General features: G+C 36.6%; 1 protein-coding gene across 2 annotated transcripts in view; it reads right to left on the bottom strand.

Moving 5' to 3' along the window:
• Positions 1–16055, bottom strand: part of LOC140526968 (utrophin-like) — a 74294-nt gene that overhangs the window by 16886 nt on the left and 41353 nt on the right. For both annotated transcript variants that reach the window (XM_072643582.1, XM_072643584.1), the window contains exons 12-13: positions 15323–15477; positions 9574–9763 (exon numbers count right to left, since the gene is read on the bottom strand). In XM_072643582.1, coding sequence (XP_072499683.1) covers positions 9574–9763; positions 15323–15477 — 345 coding nt within the window. The remainder of the gene's footprint in view (positions 1–9573; positions 9764–15322; positions 15478–16055) is intronic.

The raw sequence follows: 16055 nt of genomic DNA on the forward strand, positions 1-16055 counted from the left end.
TTTCAGAGGAGTAGCGATCACTAAGCAACTATTCAGGCAAGCAACTCTCAGCCATCTAATTGTACCCCACTGACATCATACAGATTTCAGGGTTGTCAATGTCGAAAATAAATTTGCTCAGTTCAACAAAATGAATGTTATGCATCCATCTCCCACTAGGTCGTTTTAATTTACAATATTCATGCCAGTTTCCTTTTTAGTTTCTTGGTTCCTTAAACCAGAGCTTTGATAGCATTGCCTTATGTTGACACCTGCTGGAAAATATTGGGACTGTAAATTTCTTATTCTGTTAGCTGCATCAGCAGTAATTGAGCAGTGGTACAAAAAGTACACGGCAGGATCAATTCCTGCACAAAGTGACATAAATACCATTTTCAGACTGAGATAGCACATGTTGTAAATACAGGAAACTCTCAAGAAATCTGCCCAAAGAGTAACCCTCCCCTAAATGGCTGTTCTGTTCTAACGAAATCCCAGTGACAGGTCAAGGTAAACAAAATTCTATCGTAATTTGGGGTATCCTTTATTTGGGATGTTATTAGCCAAACTGATTAAAGCATTCCTCTTCCTTTACTGATATTGCAGCTGACCATGTTTGGCTGTGGTAACTTTCGTGGCTGTACCTAGTGGAGTCATTTGGCTGTCTGAGAAGGGAGACAAATGATCGATTGTGCAAGTCTGTACAAATGTATCAGTGAAGTGACCCAGCTCCAAACAAAAAAAGGATGCTTTATGTATTCATGCTTGTAATTTCTTTCACAAAAAAAGCATGAGTGAATGAGCTTTTCTTCTCTATTAACAACACTGTCTTATTTGCGTGAAAAAATGCTTTGAGCAGATCAGATTTATTCTCTGACATGCACTGAAACACACCACACTGAATCAAACATTGGAAATGAAAGATACAGATTATCTCAGCTGACATTGTTATTAAATCCTATCTATGAAGCCTCGCTTAGCTAATCAAGTGAGTAAGAAATATTTCTGAAGGTTCTTGCAAAGAATGCCTCAGTACTTCAGTCAATCATAACCTGCTATACATCTCCCAAGGAAAACTTTCTATATGGAAAAACTGCTTTAGCCAAAGTCCAAAGAAAATAAAGGAATCGAAAGACAATACTTTGGTTGTCCACCTCGCTCTCCAGCACCATAGAAACTTGCCATGCAAATAAAGTTCAATATTTTTTATATTCTATATTAGCCACATTAGGAGAAAATGAAAAGCCCCAAGTTTCATTCTGCTCACAGGTGTGTCTGACAAGGGATTGAATCCAAGTTTTTGAGAATATCATGTTTGAAAGGAACTTTTGGAAAACGGGTTTGACACTAATATTAAAATGGAATTCTGCAGCAAGTCATTGGAAAAAGTTATAGGAATAAGACTTATCTCTAAATTATAAATAATAGCTTCTCCACAAATAACACTGACAGTGCTAACTTCAAAAGAGAGGCTGATGTACAAACTCATGGACGATTTAGGGAGTGACAAACTGAAATTCGAAACTTTTAAATCACTTCCCTTTTCCTGCTCAGTTTTTCTTACAAGATAACACTTGTTTTACTCTAAGTTCTTCCCACTCTATGGAAGTGCCCAAACTTGCAGAGAGGACCACCCGTGAAAGCAGAGAGAAAAAGAGAGAGATCGGGGCCAGAGATGGAACTGGAAAACCCTTGAGATCCTCTTCTAACACTTCAATATTATGATATCTAATATAATTACTGACAAAGGAGTCTTCCTAAATAAAAAAAAAAAGGAACCGTTCTAAAATGGAGGCAACAAGCTCTAAAGAGACCAATTTTCCATGGTTCTCGAAATGCGCTTCTGATTTTAGAAACAGAAAAAATTAATGAGATGACAGAATGAAAGATGTGTTGGGAGGGGGACTGGTTTTATAGAAATAGGGTAAAATAATATTTTATACGATCTACTTTTAATTTTTCTGACACTTACATCAGTAAAATGCTTACACTAGTAAGATGATGCTTTTCAGAAGAATGAAAAAGTATTTTTTAAAATACCGACTAATTACATTCTCTGCAAACACTTCAGTAGAATATCATAAACAAGACAACCTTTCGTCTATTAGAAAAGACAGCATTCATTGAAGCTGTAATACTATTTACAATTCTTAGCCCAAATGTAACTACACAAACAATTCAGCCAAATAAATTGTGTAACGTGGCATTCTGCAAAGTACCTCAATGCCATCACTCTCAGGACAGTTTTTAAAGCTTGAAAAAGAGGTCAGATAATCAATCTCCTGAGACGTTCATTTTCAGGGTACAATTACCTTACAGAGCTTCTGGTACCGAGGAGAAGAAACTGCCATCCTCTGTAAACGATGCAACAAAACCACAACTTTCTGAAGAGATGTTCTCACCACAGCCATCATTGTAAGTTTGCCACACTTCTGAAGACACCTCAGAATTTGCATGATAAATTAAGAGCAATGCTCATTTCCTCCTGGTCACTGGACAAGGATTTGCCAATCTTCTGAGCATGCTCGTTTCCAGGAATACATTGGAGAGGTACAAGCTGTAGCTTCCCAAGGAGAAGGATTATACACCTTCACGTTCTTCTCAATCTAAAAAGCACGCGTAGACGCCCAACAGAAAGCCCCTGACAGATGCTCCCCCCCAAGCCAGTGTTTGCTCGGCTCAGCACAGGTGTTGAGCCAAGTGCTGTCTGTTGCCGTAGAGGAGCGCAGTTGGTAGCCAAGAAGGACATTAAGTGAAACATGAATGCTGCTGAGACAAAGCAGAAGCCCCTTGGGAAGACAGCTCCAACAGATAATAATAGTTCATCCCTCGGAGCTGGTTTATATTAGGAGATAGAAAGGCATTCACTCCCTCACTCCGGAGAAGGATGTGTTCACTCCCAGACTAAATGCAGCTCTGGCAGAGCACTGTTGAGTGAGTGAATAATAGGCTCTGTTATAAATCTTCAGAGAAGAACAGAGGGATACCTGGCTCTAATGGTATCAAGCCATACGTTAAGGGCTAATCAATCACACGAGGACAGGACTCAAAACTAGATTATCTAAGAAAAAAAAAACCTAACCAAATGAACGAAAGAATAACTGCAGAGGTGCAAATGTTTTTGCTTAACACTGAAGCAGATCTGCCCAAAGAGCTATCCAAAACACACATTTCCATACCGGGAAGTAAAGCCATTACTAAACAGAATATGTCAGGGCTTACCTAATTAAGAAGTAACATTAATAAAAGACTATTTTATGGGTCATTCCAGAATATTAGGATTCCCTTTTCAAAAGGTTGCTTTATGTTCTCAAGTTTACTTTAAAAAAGAATAAGATGCGTGGGCACAAAAAGAAGGCAGACTATATGATTAGACCTTGTGGGACCTTCTAAACCATCTTAGGGTCACTGTCACAAGTGAAAACTGAAGCAAGTAAGTTGAGATTTAATTCCCATTTTGAAGAGGAGGAAAATAACAGAGTGATTAAATGCTTTGGTCAAAGATCACAGCCAGAAATAGAAGCCAGATGTTTCTCATTATCACTATCTTGCTCAAACTAATAACCTATGTAATATTACAGTTTCATCATACGGTGCAATTGTCATATTATTCCTTTATAAAGTAAATCAGAAAAGGTATCCTGCAAGAAGGCTTAGTCTTCCTGTGCAGTAAAGGGCACACAAACAACCTCATCTTCATAAATCTTAAAACATTTTTACCTATTTCCTCAGGTCTTTTCTGTATTTACTTCAATATCGCTTCAAATACCTAACAGTGTTTCTCTAATACAGTGTTTTTTTCTGCTCAGTTACCAGCCAGTGGTGTACCCTTCATTTCTTTTCTGCATTCCTCTACTAGAACACATCCTGAGCCTATGGCGCCTCCCTCTGTTTGGAATGAATATGCCAAGGTATTGATTATAGAACTGCCAGGATGGAATGTCAATTACGCAGCTAAATACCAAATGATGGGAGAGTGCACACTGGAGAATCATTAGGTGAAGATACTTTAACAAAGTTACTTACTCTCCTCAAAGTACAGGGCACACAGTAGACACTCAAGAAATGCTTGCTAATGAGTTTAGTAAAATCAAAGCCTCTCCCCCTTAGATTTCAGTCACCAAAAAAAGAAAATCAATTGAACACCAAAACTAAAAATATGCCATCAAGAACCGAGCAGGATTTTATTGGTGGTAATGAAGGATAAAAAATGTCAAAGATAACTTTATCAACAAGATAGTTTGGATATTAATATTAAAAATTAAATAGCAGAAAACTGGTGATTGACATATTTAATGATGGATATTATTATATCAATACATTGCTACGTGTATACAGTATCTATAAAAATTATAATACAGAAAAACTGCAGTTGTTTACCTTGCCTGTGGGGCAGGCTAGATGACATGGTGGAAAGAGCCCTAGGCCTGGAGTCAGGAAAACCTAAGTGCAAATCCAGCCTCAGACACTTGCCAGCTGTGTGACCCTATGCAAGTCATGTTCATCCTGTTTACCTTAGTTTCCTCATCTGTAAAATAAGCTGTGGAAGGAAATGGAAAACCAGCAACAAAATGCCAAATGGGGTCACAAAAAGTCAGACACTAAACAACTGAACAAGGAAAACATCTTGTCTGTGGCATGACCTTACCAATCAGGCAATCAATGTCATGTTTTGGTTCTACAAGCCAAGGTAACATTGACATTCACTGAACAAAACAATTAGTGTCAAAGAAGGACTGAAATAGGCAGAACTTCATAAAACATGCTTTACAAGTGGAATTATCCATGAAATCACAACCAGCATGTCTGCACTATTTCTCACTTTGTTTTTCAGTCAATTTTAGTCGTGTCTGACTTTTTGTGACCTTATGTAGCATTTCCATGGCAAAGAAAATGGAGTGATTTGCTATTTCCTTCTCCAGATCATTGGACAGATGAGGAAACTGAGGCAAACAGGGTTGAGTGACTTGGCCAGATTTGAACTCAGGAAGATGAGTCTTCCAAATGCGAGGCCCAGTGCTCTATCCACTGCACCACCCAACTGCCTTCCTCTTCCCATTTGAACAGCTTACTTTCTTCACCTACTCAAATCGTATACTATCCTTGAGTCCTACCTCTCATCCCAGCTCCCACAAGAAGCCACAAGTTAGGGAACTAACCACATCAGTCCATGTTCTCTACCTATTTGGCCTTTGGCTGAACTGTGGTCACATGGACTCTTATCGATCGTGTAGATTCTCATTATGGTAAGGTTACATTATTTAACTTTCAGGAATATTTTCTTGTCCAGTATTTTTCAGTTTCTGGTGGGGGAGAAGAAAAAAAGCACTGACCCAGGAATCAGGAGAGTTAGGTTCTAGTCCAGCTCTCCTACTCATTTGCTTTGAATATTGGGCAGAAATGGCTCTCTGGGCTTCAACTTCTTATAACATAATAAATGAAGAGATTGGACTAGATATCTCACTGAGGTTCTCAGATTGAATGACTAATATTTTCTAAACTATTCATACAACTCTGCATCCTTCAATATTTAACATTCTACAAAGAAAGGAAGCAGAAATTGAAGAATTTACCACAGTAATATAAAGGAATAGAATTCAGAAAGACCACAACTCTGACCAAAGCAGGGTACAATCATGGTTTTGGAAGACATGTAGGAAAATGGATGAACATTTTGCACCTCTTTGAAAGAGGCAATGGACCACAGGTGCAGAATGAGACATTCATTTGGGGACATGATTTACAATCACAATCACAATTCATTTGTATTACTTAACTGTATTTAGTTTTCATAAAGAAGTCTTCTATGAACAAAACGTGAGAGAAACTAGAAAGTTAGAACATTTTAAAATATCTGTCAATAAAATATTTAAAAAGCAAAACATATTATGAGCACAAGGGCTCAACAAATATTCTTTATTAACTGATTAGTTTGAGAAATACTAAGAATTTTTTTAGTGAGGAACATGGCAATGTTTTAAAATATTAGGGGAAATAGCCTACTAAAAAGTTGGTTTCGAATTTGTGTACACTTTATTCAGTTCCTATTTCTTTACCCACCTATTCCTAACTACTAAATATTAAAGTCAAACATATATTCATTTGAAGAGCACATGCTTCTGCTACCATTCTACCACTAAGAGAATTGATTACTTGAGTTAGAAGCAACTTGAGACAGCCGTGGAGTGGGTCAATGAAATAAATGCTGCTCAAGATAATACTTTTCCATTAAAAACATGGGATACAGAAAAATGTAGCATCCTTCCAGAACTCAAACTAACAATAGCACACCTTACCTCCATTTCCTCCAAGATTCATCTGAACACAGGGAAAATGTCTACTTGCTCTTCTCACGGTTCTATCATGGCTACGTATCAGGCCATCCCTAAGACCTGACACATTCTAAGCTGTGTACAAGGAATGTCGTCAGCTTTGGCTCGTTCCCCTTTCACAAAATAACCTGGGTTCCCTTACACCTTCATTTAAACTGTGTACATAGAATCAAACTCCAACAATTGCTTTTATGTTAAGTTTGCTTTCAATTTACTTCCCTTTAAAGCTAAGGTTTTAGTTTGGGGGAGAAGTTTGGTTAATCTAATTTTTCTTTTAAATTAACAAATACTTGAAATTGAGGGTTTGAGAGGCTTCCCTTAAAGGGAAATAAATGGATTATTTGGCTTTTGTAGGTTATTAACACATATGGAAACAAAATATTTCTCAAATTTTATGTGTAATGAGAATTGCTTTGTTTTGCTTGCAGTCTAAAATGTATATTGTAGCTCATTTTCTGAAAAAATCCTCACATTAGCGTGTTAGTCCTCCATTTTTTCTCACTTCTCTTCTCATTTCTCCCTACATAATAAAGACTCTTCTTTAAATATTTTGAATGACTATGTGTCATCGTAAGAAAATGTTCCCTAATGTAATAACATAAGGAGGAATGGTTAAACTCTTTAGATAGGAAACATTAACAGTTCCTTACATTCTTCTTAAAGACTTGTTTGGTTTTATCCATAAATTATTACTATTTCTAATATATTCTTCCAAATCTCTCTTTAGACATGAATATAAGAATATATTTTAAGTACTAATCAATATTATACAGGCTAATCTGCTACAAATTTTAAAGTCTTTCAAATTACATAAATACAAGGATATACTCAGTACAGTAAAAATAATAAGGGCATGCTGCCTGAACATCGATGATAAAGTATAAATTGTGCATCTAAATATTAAAATGACAAACTGTATAAGAGATACTTTGAAACAGTATCAAACCGTCAAATCTCCTCTCCTTTACATTGCACATACATGCAAAAATTAACAACGACATGGTGTGAAACTAATGATCTTCTGGGGAAAAGGGGATAAAGTGGTGGTGTTAATACACACACACACACATAAATGCCTTGAGCAGTCTATACTGGACCTACATGGCCACACATATAACCATTGGTTTATAAATATACCACCAAATTGATTTTAAAAAGAAATGGGGAAAAATTGTTTTCATATAAAAGCAATCTGGACAACTACTTAGGGCTGTGTCAAGTTAACTGGACTGTCTTTACACTGTCACAAAGAGCCAACAATGTAACATATCATGGCCTCCGACACGAAGATGGCCTATCTGATAAATAAAAATAGTTAAGAGTCCTTTGAAGATGCTCTAGGAGAGCCACTTCCCAAGAGAGAAGTAGTCAAAGGATACAAAGAGTTTGAAAAGGAAGAAATGAAAACCAAACTATCAACAAATATCAAAAATGTTTTAATTCACTAAGAGAGAGAAATTGTAAAATTAAACAACTTTGAAGTTTCATCTCATATATTTTTTTAAAAAACTGTCGAAGATGATAAAAGATGAAAATACTGAATGCTGGAGAAACTGTGGGAACACAAGTGCATGAATAACACTGTTTACTGTGCTGAATATTGATCCAACTGCCCAAAAAAGCAATAGGAAATTAGCTTACAAAACTAAATTGCCCCTAAGCTTTACACAGGAATATCACATAAATCCCAAGAATGTCACAGACAAAGGGGGAAGTCTTCTATAAGCCAAAATATTCCAATTAGTAATTTGAGGGTAAGCAAATGACCAGAAACAAAAGAGATTTCCATTTATTGGGAAATAGCTGAACAAAAAATGAAATACAAATGGAATGGAATGTTATTGTACCATAAGAAAAAGAGATGAAGGTAAAGGTTTTCAAACCATGATTAAAAAAAAAGGGCCTAGACATCATCTTTCAAGAAATTATCAAGGAAATCTGCCCTGATATTCTAGAACCAGAGAGTAAAACAGAAATGGAAAGAATCCATCAATCACCTCCTGAAAGAGATCCCCAAAAGACAACTCCTAGGAATATTGTAACCAAATTTCAGAGTTCCCACTTCAAAGAGAAAACATTACAAGCAGCCAGAAAGAAATCATTCAAGTATCATGGAAACACAATCAGGATAGCACAGGATTTAGCAGCTTCTAAACTAAGGGATTGAAGGGTTTGGAATATGATATTCTAGAGGTCAAAGAAGCTAGGATTAAAACCAAGAATCACCTACCCAGCAAAACTGAATAGAATATTTCAGTGGAAATAAATGAAACTTCCAAGCATTCTTGTTGAAAAGACCAGAGTTGAATACAAAATCTGACTTTGAAATACAAGAATCAAGAGAAACATGAAAAGGTAAACAGGAAAGAGAAGCCATTAATTCAACTCATTAAAGTTGAACTGTTTACATTCCTACATGGAAAAATGACATTTGTAACTCATGAGATCTTTCTAAGTATTAGGGTAGTTGGAGGAAATACACACACACCCAAATACATTTGTATACACACACATATATGCATGTGTGTAAGTATATGTGTATGTTCTCTGAAGACATTCTGAAGTCTAAATAAATTAAACAGTAGAAGAAAAAACTTTAGGTCAAATGAGGATAACCACAAAAGGGATGCATGTAGCAGTTATGAAACTAGAAAAATACATCCATCTGGAATAAGCATCTTGATTACCACATTAACAAAATCAGGCCTCAATTTTAAGTGCCCCTAGGCTCATAACAAGGACAAGATTCACCCCTTTCCCTACTGGTCCTTCTACCTCCTAACAAGAACAATAACATTGACAAGAACCAGGAGAACACTGTACACAGTCATAGCAACACAGTGCAAAGATCAGCTTTGATAGACTTAGCTCTTCTCAGCAATGCAATGATCCTTAGATCTCCACATGACTCATGATGCAAAATGATATCCACTCCCAGGGAAAGAACTATGAAGTCTGAACACAGATCAAAGCATACCATATTTTTTTTTTCCTTTCTCATGGTTTTCACCTTTTGTACTAATTCTTCTTTCACAACATGACTAACATGGAAATATGTTTAATATGATTGTGCATACAGCCTATCAGATTGCTTGCCAGCTTGGGGAGGGGCAAAGGGAGAGAGGGAAAGGAGGAGAGAAAAATTGGAACTCAAAATCTTCTCAAAGTGAATGTTCAAAACTATCTTTACAAGTAATTGGAAAAAGAAAACACAATGTAAAGTGCAGCTATGAATCAATGTGCTGGCTTCAGAATCACTCACCTCAAACTGCTTGTTCAGCTTCTTGTACGAAACACACTCTTCCAAAGCATCCTCCTGCTCAATTGCATTGGCAAGTACATTAATTGAAGTTTCTGCCTCCGTCAACCAATTCCATAATTTGTCCATAATCTTGAAGGAGGCCTGCACTGACCTGAGGTCCACCTCTAAGCAAATTTGTCTTCCTCGAGCGCTGGAAGCAACAACAGATAAGCAAACCTTAAATAATGTCCAATGTTATGTACATGATGAACGTGAAGTTAATAGATAATGTAAAAAGGAATGTTCCTTTTTACCAATTACCAAAAGTAGCTGAGAAACCCATCCCTTCATATGTTTGGTGCACTTCAGGATCAAACAAGATACTTCCATACCACTTAGTACAGTGCCTGGCACAAAGTTGGCCCTCTATAAACTTGCTTTCTCCTCCTTCAAACAAGAATAGTAAGAATTTTCTATTTGCATATATGAATATTAATTTGTGAAGGTACAAAAAAATTCAAATTACAAAATCACTCCTGTGAAAAACTGAGTTATTATTCTTATTTGGGGATAACATTTAATGTTTGTGCATACCCCAAAAGGGCACTTATTGTATGGGAAATTGGAAAGAGGGCATTCAATTCAGTCATTTCATAAGCGTTATTTTCTCTCCCCATATTCCCAGCTAAACAAAATGACTTAAAGAGAAACTCAATTGAAACAATTTTGAAAATGAAGAACCATCCTCAAAAACGAGACTTTATTCAATAAGGGATTTCCTATGTAGTTATCCCTTTGACATCATGATTTTCCCATTGCAGTTTTTGATATATTACAGTTGTACATAAGATATTAAGTGAGAATGTTTTGGGAGTTCTGTGGAAATCATAGACAACATGTGAAGACCAGCAAACGATGCAGAAAATGTGAGTTTAGAGACTGAGAAATGCATAAAATATATGAACAGTATTGTACAATATCAACATATTTTCTCTTTTGATACCATAATATTTCAAACTTCATCTCTGGTAGGGCCAAAGAATTTTATGCGGATTTTTCAGATCACCGGGGCACTGTGCCCCTAAACCCCATGATGTGGAAGGGATCATTGTAGCTCTCTTACTTCTCATGACATATGTATTTATGACTTGGAAATGAGATGAAGTCACTTTAATAAACCAAAAGATCTTTGACAATGAGTGTAGGTATTAGCTGTGCCAAGACAGATGACAAACCTCTGGAACTTGATAAAGACTTTCATTACTCAGTGAGTGAGCCATCTCCATTCAGATTGGCTGGTTCTTGGAAAATCTAAACAGTCTGCTGCCAGAAGTTTCACAACTACAGGGTTGGACGGACAAATCTCAGCTGACATAGACTTTGAGGATTCACTCACTTATATATAGGCCTGGATGAATCATCAGAATGGGGATTTATGGTAAAGATGTGTGTATGGCCCTGAAAACCTGATCTGACATCATTTCTTCTGATTTGAAGAACTAGACAAAGGTTAGCAACAATTCAATGGCATGCAACTGCTTATTAGCTACTGAAGGCAGCTGGGGGCACAGTGGATAAGAGCGCTGGGGCTGAAAATGGGGAAAACCCAAGTTGAAATCCAGCCTTAGACTAGCTACATGTCATTGGAGTCACTTAACCCTCTTTGCCTCAGTTTCCTCTTTACCAAGAAAATCCAAAATTTGAAATCCAAATTTGAACCCAATTTGAATCCAAAGATTCAAATATGACTGAAACCAGTGAACAGCAACTTAGTGACTTCCTTATATACTTCTTGTAACAACTAATATGGCAGAAAACAAATGTGAGCACATGCATTGTGCAACAAATGAACTAAATTGATGACTAACGACCTAAATTCACCATATTCTGGGAATTTTATGATAGTATACAGATAAAATATTACCGTTGTTGAATCAGTTTTCAATTACGTCCAACTCCTTATGATCCCATTAGGGGTTTTCTTGTCAAAGACACTTGAAGGGGTCTGACATTTCCTTCTCCAACTCATTTTACAGAAGAGAAAACTAAGGCAAATGGGGTTAAGTGACTTACCCAGGGTCACATAGATAATTAAGAGTCAGAGACCAGATTTCAAATGAGGTCTTCCTGCCTAGAGGCCTGGCATTCTAGCCACTGCTGTGTGACTTAGTTGTCGATGACTAAACCTACATAGCTCTAAAAAGTTATTTTATCATTTAATTTAGACATTAAGTAGTCAGAATAACTTTACTTTATCCTGAACCTTCTACATCACTCTGTAAAGTTGAAGAAAATAGGAAAGACATAAAGAAAATATTCCAAGTTGCTAAAATGAAAAATTCTGTGAAATGCAACTTCAGTGACACTCTGTCAAAGGTACAAAATACGTGGAAGATATACAAGTAATCGATAGAAGATTTAATTGAGAATTCTTAATCACTTTCATATATCAGGGACCACTATACAATGCTTATGGCTGTTGGTTTCCATGTAACATTTCATCTAATTAGAACCCTATCAACTACATAGAAACTCTACCTATCACCCAGGAGGCCAGGGAAAGGAGGGAGGGTTGAGGAAAGAAGATCTGTTTATACAGTTGGTGGGGTATAACTATCCTGAAGCCAACATTCTGACACTCTTTTACTTAAGGTCATTTCCACTTCTAAGAATCTAAAGATTTCTAATAAATGATGGAAAAGAGTACCCCCCCAGGGAAAAAAGAAGACCCAGGGAGAAACGTAACTACAAAGACACTTTACAAATAAAACTGTGGATCATTCTAATTATCAAATAAATAAACTGTTTAAGAAGACAGGAGGATAATCCAATAAATTTAAGAAAAAAATCCGTGCCAAAGAGTTTTAAATGTTTTAGCAGTTAAATGGGTAAATACTCAACTATCTAGAAATCTCATAAGCAGAAATGATTTCCCAAGCAGCTGGGATAGTTGAGGATTTTCTATTACTTTATGTACATTTTTTTTTTCAAACTTAGGAAGGGAGGTGAGGGGGGCAAGGAAGAGGTGGGGGAAGGAGAAAGGAGGAAGAAAGGAAAGGAAGGAAGGAAGGAATGGGAGGGATGGGGTTGGGAGGGAGGGAAGGAGGGAAGGATGGGAGGAGGAAGGAAGGAACTGGGGAAAGAGGGAGGAAGAGGTGGGGGAAGAAGAAAGGAGGAAGAAAGGAAAGGAAGGAATGGGAGGGATGGGATCGGGAGGGAGGTAGGGAAGGAAGGATGGGAGGAGGAAGGAAGGAATTGGTGAAAGAGGGAAGGAAGGTCATGTCCATTTGAAAGACTTCAACCAACGTGACTATATATATGTCTCCAATAAGCATGATGCTCCAATAAACTACCATATATCCATTTAAAAATAAGTTCAAGTTTTGAAAATCCTGTTGATGAAAGAGTAGTTGTCTTTCGCATTATCACAACTGAATGAAAATGTGAGTGTTGTGTTCCCCTGCTATGAGAGAGGAAGTATTATCTTTGAGTATAATCCATTTTTAATTGCCTACTCTATCTAACCCAGCTATTGCTGTATGCAGTCTTAAAATATTTACAAAGCAAAGGAAAAAAGATTTAGAGGTCCTAAATAAAGCAGGTCTATATTCCTAAGTGGTCGATTTTTCTAGAAAGTTTTATCCTCTGCAAAAGTCTTCACTGGTTAGATTACTCCTCAAATGGTGCTGTTATGTAGGAAACCTATATTTAAGGAGCATCTTTCTTTGCTAACGAGGGCATCCTGCGGTTCTTTTCCTCTCAGACATGGGTTATAGCTCATGCATCCAAACCCACTGTCATATCCAACAGATGTAATATCAAAACAGAACCTTCCTCCAGTGAGCCACAGAGAACTTAATATTACATACTTTTTCTCCTAAAAATCTCTTACAAAACATAGCATTTGCACTAGATTTCTTTCTTCCAAAGTCTAATCTCTTTCAACCATATTCATACCTTTTAATTTGCCTTACAACACTGTTACAGGAGGTAGCTAGATGGCCCAACAGATAAAGAGCTGGGTCAGGAGTCAGGAAGACCCGAGTTCGAATGTGACATCAGACACTAACTAGTTGTGTGAATCTGGCCAAGGCACTTAACCTCTCTCTGCCACAATCCACTGCAGAAAGAATTGGCAAACCATTCCAATATCTTTGCTAAGAAAACTCCATGGACTTTATGGTCCAAGGGATCTGTCAGAGACGACTGAACAACAATTCTATCTGCAGAATCGCTACAGAAATTTGTTTTCTAGATTGTTGCAAAAATAAAAGGAAAAACAACTTACTATCATTTCTAAATTGCTGGCTATGCTTTATGAATTGAATATGAATTGCAAAGGAGTCCAACATTATCCACTTTAGTCAAATGCAGAATGCTGAAATCAAAATACCACAAAGTAAATCACATCATGTATCCAAAGGTCTGAGAAGAGGAGAGACTAATTGCACTTAGACCTTTTGAGTCATTCTCAGAATCAAGAAACAAGGAAATATTTTGGAGCACTGACAAGCATAAGAAAGAAATTTTAAGCAGAAGTTAAAGACTGTGGTTCTTGAAACCCAAGTATTCACTGAGGCTGAAGACAACGATTTCCCACACAGATAAGATGCTCTCCAAATTGACCTACCAGGACTGAAAGACAAGAATGACTTAGCTTTATTGAAAAGTGCATTACAGTGTTCGTTTTCATTTTCTTGACATAGGAGTAAATTTAGACTTAGTAAAAAATGATATGCCCACAAACGTACAGAGAGTAACAGAATAGTGACTCAAATCTTCTATCTAGCTTTCTATACTAAGATGTGATTATTGATTTTGGGGCGGCGGGGGGAAGGGTGAGAGGTAGAGACATCGAACTTCATTGTTAAAGGGAACTGCTGGAAAGGAAACTTTCCCAATAAAGATCAGCTATACGCATTTACTCATATATAGCATTCCACAGCATCAAAGCAGTGGGGCAATGTTTGGAACAAAGTATGCAGAGAGAAATAGGAAAACAAAGCAAACAAAAATGGAATGAATAACAAACTCTGATAATTGTTTAGGGAGAAATTCCAAGGCAGATGCTTGTTTGAGAAAGATAAGGCAAGAGTCACTCTAAAAATACGATATAGACCACATAATATTAGTCCAGTTTGCTATCAAAAGGAATCGAAAAAAAAAAAAAAAGGCAAACTTAAGGAGGACAGGTATAAAACCTGCTTTTTTAATCTTGCCCAGTAGCTAGAACAATAATGATTGTTATTAATAATGACAAGCACTTGATAGGATGAGCATTCCAAGAGAACAGTAGCTGCTTCCTTTCTGCATTTTTATCACCAGTACTGCCAGCACAGCATTTGGGACATAGTAGGTCTTCAATAGATGCTTACTGATTTGCTTGTTAATGACAAAGACTTAAGAAGTCATAAATAAATGGTGGCATGGAGACAAGCTAGATGGCTTGGTGGGTGCTGGGCTTAGAATAAGGAAAACCTGAGTTCAAATCCAGTCTCACACTCTGATCCTGTCAAGTTACTCAACCTCTTGTTCGCCTTAATCTGCTGAAGAAGGAATGGCAAACCACTGCAGTATCTTTGCCAAGAAAACCCAAAATGGGGTCACAGAGAGTCAGACATGATTGAATGACTGAACAACAATAAAATGGTTGTATATACCTCTGAAAACCATAGCTTAAGTCTTTGGATAATGCATTTACTTACGAAATACGACGAAATTCTATTCCACATTGACTGTGTAATATTAACCAATAAAGTCTTTAAATTACCGTTGGTTGAGATTAGCCCAAGCTGCATTGAAGTCATCACCATTTTTCCTTAATGCCCTAGTATCATCAGTTCTATACGTCTTCGCCAATTTCTTCCACAGATTCTCATAAATTTTTATCGTAGCTTTGTTTTTATTTAAATCCTGGATTAATGACTAAAGCGCAATTTGGGGGGAAAAAATAACATGAGTGGGGTCACAGATGGAAGGTACATCATAACAAAAGACCATCCAAATTATCTTAACACTAATTTTCTCATACCCTGAATGCACTGTGAGTTCTATCAGTGATTAGCATAGTTTGTATAATACCACGAATATTAGCAAAATAAAAATAATCTAAATAGTTATCTATTAATTTAGTTTCCATAAGCATGCACTTTCTGAATAGATCTAAAATATCTTCTAATATTAAATTGCAGTTTTTTAGCTGAAGAGGCAAATGCATACACCACACATGGATACAGTACATATACACAGAATACTATAAGAAGTAGTACCATAGAGTACTAAAAGGTTTACCAATAATAAAAGAAAGACAGCAATCTTCTTGCTTTCTATCAGAAAAATATTAAAAATAACCATTAATTCAGTATATCTATTCTCAAGTTTTATACAATATGAAACTACTGGGAAAAAGAAAAAACAAAGAAGTAGTAGTAGATATATACCACCTAGATATACATACTCAGAAGCTGGTGTTTAATTTTATGCAATTGAAAAGCATATTACAT

The sequence above is a fragment of the Notamacropus eugenii genome, chromosome 2 (genome assembly GCF_028372415.1).
Source record: "Notamacropus eugenii isolate mMacEug1 chromosome 2, mMacEug1.pri_v2, whole genome shotgun sequence".
In the NCBI taxonomy this organism is placed as follows: domain Eukaryota; kingdom Metazoa; phylum Chordata; class Mammalia; order Diprotodontia; family Macropodidae; genus Notamacropus; species Notamacropus eugenii.